The sequence below is a fragment of the Pomacea canaliculata genome, linkage group LG4 (genome assembly GCF_003073045.1).
Source record: "Pomacea canaliculata isolate SZHN2017 linkage group LG4, ASM307304v1, whole genome shotgun sequence".
In the NCBI taxonomy this organism is placed as follows: domain Eukaryota; kingdom Metazoa; phylum Mollusca; class Gastropoda; order Architaenioglossa; family Ampullariidae; genus Pomacea; species Pomacea canaliculata.
Window position 1 is genome coordinate 8,242,387 of NC_037593.1, and position 7,104 is coordinate 8,249,490.

Below are 7,104 nucleotides of genomic sequence, written 5' to 3' on the forward strand. Positions count from 1 at the left end.
TAGCAAGAAATAGGTGGAGGGAGAGAGAAATAGAGTAAGTAGAGCGCATTTCAAAGGATTCGCGAGATTCAAAGTATTTGTATTTTATTAATTTTTCCGGTTCAAAGTTCCATGCGAGCAGCTCTATGCCCTGTTCACTCCCAACACCACACCATGCCGTGCACTCACAAAACACAAACACAAACACAAACACCTCTTTATGTTGCCTTCATTATTGTAGTCATAAACACATTATTGATAATCTTCAGTCCTGACTGTCACTAGTGATTTCGATAATTCAATGAGCCAAGGAACTTAACTAAAATCTCTGTTTGGAATATGTAAGTGTTTGTAGGCAACAGCAGCAACTCAGTGACAGCACAGTAGTTACAGGAGCAGTATCAGCAACAGAAGTAAATCAGTATTTGTAATAACAATAATAATAAAGTCCATCTGTCAGTGGAAGTCTTGTCATACAAGCCGACGCAGCATAAAAGATAGTAGTAGTGGTGTGTTGGTGATGGTGGTCATAGAGCAGGCGAGGGTCGTTGCTGAAGGTCCGTTAACCACCGGATTTCCTGGAACTAGTAGTGAACCATCTTGCCACCTTTAACCTCTTGTCGTGTCTCGTGCCTTCTTCTTAGTCTCTGTTTTTAAAAAAGAGGAAAAAAATTTAAATGAATTTGTAATTTTGTCTTTCTTGTCTGTTCTTCACCTGGAAAACAATTCCTGACAACAGGAATAGCTAGTGATTGCGGTGTTTATCTCGAGTAGGATGCTAAGTGTGTTAGTGTATTTGCTGTATACATCATACCTTTCCCTTTCTTCTTGTCGGAGAGGGGGGCTTTTTCCCGCGGAGGTGTGTCGGCAGGGGGAGCTGGGACAAATACACTGGCGCCGTCTGGTTTCTTGGCCCCAGAGGTCACGTGTTTGTTGTCTTTCATCTGGTGGCTCATTTTGGGGGTTTTCGTGTCTTTTTTCTTTGTTATTGCAGGATCCTGGTAATCCTTCTTTTGCTTCTCATCTACAGGCATCGTTTGACCGTGATCCTTCATATGTTTGGTCATGTCGTCTGCGTCTATCGTATGACCATGATGTTTCATCTGTTCTGTTTTCATCATGTTTCCATGATCCTTCATCATTTCGTCTGCGTCCATCATGTGACCCTTATCCTTCATGTATTTCATCATTTCATCTGTGTCCACCATGTGGCCCTTATCCTTCATGTGCTTCATCATTTCATCTGTGTTCATCATGTGATCCTTATCATTCATGAATTTCATCATTTCATCTGTGTCCATCATGTGATCCTTATCCTTCATGTATTTCATCATTTCATCTGTGTCCATCATGTGACCCTTATCCTTCATGTATTTCATCATTTCATCTGTGTCCATCATGTGGCCCTTATCCTTCATGTGCTTCATCATTTCATCTGTGTCCATCATGTGGCCATTATCCTTCATGTATTTCATCATTTCATCTGTGTCCATCATGTGACCATTATCCTTCATGTATTTCATCATTTCATCTGTGTTCATCATGTGATCCTTATCATTCATGAATTTCATCATTTCATCTGTGTTCATCATGTGACCGTGGTCCTTCATGAATTTTTCCATTTCGTCCTTATTCATCATCCCACCGTGATCCTTCATGTGTTTGTTCATGTCATCCATGTCCATCATACCTTCGTGATCCTTCATATGTTTGTTCATGTCATCCATGTCCATCATACCTTCGTGATCCTTCATATGTTTGTTCATGTCATCCATGTCCATCATACCTTCGTGATCCTTCATGTGCTTGTTCATGTCATCCATGTCCATCATACCTTCGTGATCCTTCATGTGCTTGTTCATGTCATCCATGTCCATCATACCTTCGTGATCCTTCATATGTTTGTTCATGTCATCCATGTCCATCATACCTTCGTGATCCTTCATATGTTTGTTCATGTCATCCATGTCCATCATACCTTCGTGATCCTTCATATGTTTGTTCATGTCATCCATCTTCATCATACCTTCGTGATCCTTCATGTGTTTGTTAGCTTCCTCATTTTTCATGTGATCGTCCATCTTGAGCTGATCTTTGATAAGCTTGCTGGTGTCTTCTGGCTCCATCGGGGGCTTCACGCCGTCCTTGCTCTTCATCATGTCAGGCCGCACGCTCCTGCGAGTTCGGGAAGGATCCTGGCCTTCCGGCATCTCCTCTCTCCACACTATCTTGGGGTACCTGCCGTACAGAACGTTTCCATGGCGACCCATCATGGCACCGCCCATCATCCTGTGATTTCTCATGTACTCCCCCATCATCCGATGACCATGTCCACGGTGACCATGCCCACGGTGACCATGTCCACGGTGACGGTTCCTCCACATGTCGTTTTCATCACTATCATCATCGCTGTTATCACTATCATCATGACTGTCATCATCGCTATCATCCTCGCTATCGTCAACATGATTGTGGTGGCGATGACGGCCTCTTCGATGGTGGTTATCAGAAGCATGACGCAAGGCGCGGTGAAGAGGTCCGTCGAGCTTTGTTTGGTCGTCATGGGCAACCACTGACTCCTGACCGGCGTCCACTGGCAGTGTGAAGGCCAAGCAGTAGGTCAAGATCAGCACTGCAAGAAAAATATAGCATTGCATGATGGGGGAGCATGTCTGAGTAAACCTTCAGCAACGTTTTCAAACGTACTATAGCATACACATTAATCTCAAACTGTTTAACAACAACAACAACAACAACAACAATGGGTATTTATAATGCGGAGCACCACAGATAGATCGCACCACTGAAGCTAGCTATTGTTTAAAATAGTTGCACAATAGTTGCACAATCTTCCGTGTATTCCAGTACCACATGCTGTCCACATGAGAGACTACGATAACTTATAGCTGTTACTGAATTACAGTGAGTATAACAAGTACAACTGTCATCTCGGGGGTGATTTGAAGATAGTTGTCCCTTTAACGAGATTGCAGCAGGGATATACAAAATACATATTTCTTATGTGAGTGGGATAGCCAAGCAAGAGAACTGAACTACTTTCGGAAGGAATGGACTCGCAGTTGGACAGAAGAATATCCAGCAACCTGGTCGGGCTCACAAAATCCTGCTACCACCTCTTCAAATCAAATTATGTTTAATGAAGAACATCGTGAAAACTATAAACCAGACTTCGCCAGCTTTCTGACACATGCACGAAAATTCCCTCGACTCAGGAAGTAAAGAGGAAGTTTTTGTAGGTCTTCAGATTCGAGAACTCTTCAAAGATGACCGATTCAACAACTTGCTGTAGGGTGATGAGAAACTAGCATGGAATGCTTTTCGTATAGTGTCTACAAACTTTCTCTGGAATGTTAGGGCAGAAAATTACAAGGAACTTAGTAGAAGATGTGCTGATGCAGTATCAGAAACTTGGATGCAAACTATATCTAAAGATACACGTTTGTCATTCAATGGATGTCTTTCCTGACAACTGTAGTATGGCTAGTGATGAACATGGAGAACGTTTTTACCAAGATGTTCAAGATATTGCAATAATGGAAAAAAAGATACAAGGGAAAATTGTCCACTACCATGCTGGCCAACTACTGCTGGACACTTTCCAGAGATGCTCTCAAAAAGGTGTACAAGACAAAGGCAAAGAAATAGGTCAATTACTATTAGCATGTGTTTTTTAAAGTTATGAAAAGAGCTACATGACTGTCGGAGGACAGTTTTAAAATCTTAAATAAATATTTGCAATAAAAATTTTATTACTTGATGATTTATTCAAAAGACATGCACAATAGTGGGCCTTGAAAAACCTAAAAGTCGCCATCACAATGGGAGGTAATAGAAAAGGTAAGATTTTAGTAATTTACCATTACCCTGCAATGGAGACCACCCGTGTCGACTAGGCACATACAACAACAACAACATGATCAAAAGAAAGGGAGACAATTATAAGCTTACCTTGAACAAACAAAAAAATCACGTGCAACCGCATCTTCGTTGTAGTAGTCGTATGTTAAAATTGTAGGTGTAAGTAGTTACAGTTAAGTTAGCTGTACAAAAGCTGTTAGAGACAGAAACCTATGCGTCCGCAGCCTACTTCTGCTAGCCTCGTTCTAGACAACAGACTATGGTCCCGATTATTCATATGCTCACGTACACGCCCACATGTCTGTGGATAGAGAGAGGGAGGGGTAGGGGGGGACAGCACAGATCACCTTCTTGATGAGAATAAGGGAAGTGGAGGAAGAGAGAGAGAGGGGGAGGGAGAGACTCCATATACGGGGTGTGCGTGTGCGATGAATGTAACAGCAGATGGCGGTTAGAGGAACCAAGGATGAAAAAGACCAATTTTGATATGAGTTGTCTGGAATAAGTGAGAACCGAAGACACAAGTTTGTATAAAGTTACGAACAATCAGTAATTACCCTCTTCCTCCCCCTTGACCCAGCAGTCTCTGGCACTGGCAGTACAAAGTCACTGCACCTTTGCCACACACACACACAAAATGCTGGCCGCACGCGTGCCTACACGCACGTGGGGAAAAAAAGGACAATTAATTAAGTTGGGGATTTAGTTACACTCACAGATAGCAGTTAATTGCGTAGGGCCACAGAGGACAGAAGGTAACCGAGAACTTCTTCTGGAATATTCGATAACCAGCTCTGACTTAAACTAAATGTGATTCCATACTGAGATTGTTTTTCAATTTTCTTGTTTCTGATGTTCACATCTTTCTTGCAGTGTTAGTGATTCCAGTATCTTCGAAAGAATTTTCTTTGATATTTTCCACTTACAAAACTGTTTTCCGCAATCGCAAGTATACAGTGAAAGAAAAAAAAAAATACAATGACATCAACAGTGACTACTGGGTGGGTAGAATAAAAGTTCGCAAGTCGAACTTCAGGTCAAGCCCAAGCGCTGCACCTAACTTCCCAAATCCCACGTGTCAAGTCAGTTCCGACTTTCAAGACCAAGCGCCGTCGACTATTTACACCAAACTTAGTAAGTCGGCTTGCACTTATTTTCAAGAATTCGCGTGCAATCCAGCCACAGTTTCTAATAATATCAGGAGGTGGAATTATAGTCTTTAGTCTCTCTCTCTCACACACGCACGATATAGTGGAAATGCATTAATGACGAGAGCGATGTGTGAAGACGTTGAAGCCTCGTGATGAGCTCGTTGGATAACCCGAGAAGACTCTATCGCATGCAGCACGAGGTGGTGCGAGTAGATAAAGATATTGGTCTCTCAGTTTCACACTCTTACAGGTCGCTGACTGGTGCTTACAGTCGCTGACTAATGGAGGTCGTGCAACACGGCGCGTCCCTCTATCTCTCGCTGTGTGTTTGTGTGTATAATACCTGTTTGTATGCACGCGCACGTGTGTGTGTGTGTGTGCAAACTTTCAAGAGCGTTTGTTTACCTGTATTTGTGCATCGTGTGTGTGTGTGTGTTTGCGCACGCGCACGACCTTTAAGGACAGCAAACCAACAGACGGGAAGTGCATACATAATGCACAAATATTTAATCAGGAACACCTGCCTCTTTGGCAACACGTTCAGATGATAATATACAGCACTTGTAAGTAACCCAAATAGCAACAGTTTGTTACTGTGGATGAGGATGAGGATGAGGATGATGATGATTCGAGAAAAGTCGTTGTAGAAAGCAACAAACACTTTAAATAATGGTGAGAAACACAGACAAAATGGAAGACACAACATAATTGATGCTGAAAACATGGAACAATAAGAGAATACTTGTATATCGGAGAGCCAGAAATGGATGTAACTACACTTTAAGTGTTCTCTGGACTCGTGTAAATTTCCAGCTTCATATTGTGAAACTGATCTGATGGATCTTCTAAGACTCAAACATTCTCTTTCATAATGACAAAATATGGAGCAAAGACGTTATATTTTCATCGCCGCCACACGTGACACAACTGTCAAGCAAGTCAAATAGTCTGATGTCCCGTCTAGTTTTTGCCCAATGTGTACTTGGCACATAATTTTCGAAAAGTCTTCATCGTAATCAACCAAACCCTAACCATAAACATTACCTTAACCTAAAAATAAGTAATTCCTCAAAATTTCAGGTGAATCTTTCAGACAGGATAACGTTGGTGACGTCGTACCCATGCAAATCGTCTGTCTTTTTGACCTCTTTCTGAGCATGATGATATGTTTGTAGGTGCATATGTATCTCGCGAAAAGATGAGGTGTATATTTCCCCAGATTTTGGGCAAATAGTCTGTTGCACTTATCTACCCAACCACTAAAAAAATAGCTCACTAACCCTTTGATCAAAATGTCAGTACCTATGCCTACTGCGAACTGTTCACCATGCAGATATGACTCCATGACACCCGGATAGTTCCGGTCAAAACAGCAGACAAACGTCCTTTCGTTTGTGCTCTGAGTGAAGTGTAAGGGGCTTGGTAGTATTCTCTCTCTTAACTATATAGTAGTATGAGGGATCGACATGATGAGACGCAGCATCAATGGTGAAGGTGCGCCAGTGGGGACTATTTTGCGCCCCTTTTAGTAGGTCTCCCATCTGGTTGAATCCTGTCCATTCCTTGATTTTAGTTAACCACCGTATGTCCTCCCTCCACGCATCCCTGGAGGACTTTCTTGGGTAGTGTACGTGTCATGACGAGCCACATCAGCCCACTTGCCCACTTTTCGCCGCTTGACAATGGCCAGCAGAGGTTCCTGTTGCCGTTGCGAACAAATTGTCTCATGACACATGCCCATTCATGCAGTGATAAACACTGCCTCTAGCTGTTTTTAACTTCTGGCCTACTAAAAACTGGTCAGTCTGTTCAACTCGCTGTTGAGGATATTAATTTCATAGAGAATATCTCATTTATCTAATTTGCTAAATTACGACGATCCTCTACACGAGAGAATAAAAATGATGCCGAATTTTTGCGCCCTTCCTAGCAGGTCTGCAGTGGTCTTCCATCCCACTAGCTGGTGCGTCACTCCCTTCGTAAAAACTGAGTTAAAGTAGAACTAACAATAAAATTTATTTAAACCTAAAACAAATTTTGTGGGAGAGTACTCTTTGAGTAGGCTCCCTTAGTCAATCTTTTGGAAAGGAAAGCA

At 42.2% G+C, this 7,104-nt stretch overlaps 1 protein-coding gene across 1 annotated transcript; it reads right to left on the bottom strand.

The window, feature by feature from the left end:
- Window positions 1–192: 192 nt before the first annotated feature.
- LOC112561936 (sarcoplasmic reticulum histidine-rich calcium-binding protein-like) lies at window positions 193–4,120 on the bottom strand. The gene is made up of 3 exons (XM_025234804.1): window positions 3,949–4,120; window positions 794–2,611; window positions 193–626 (listed from the first exon to the last, which is right to left on the bottom strand). The coding sequence occupies exons 1-3, from the start codon at window positions 3,980–3,982 to the stop codon at window positions 589–591; spliced, it is 1,890 nt and encodes a 629-aa protein (XP_025090589.1). The 5' UTR covers window positions 3,983–4,120; the 3' UTR covers window positions 193–588.
- Between the last annotated feature and the right edge of the window lie 2,984 nt (window positions 4,121–7,104).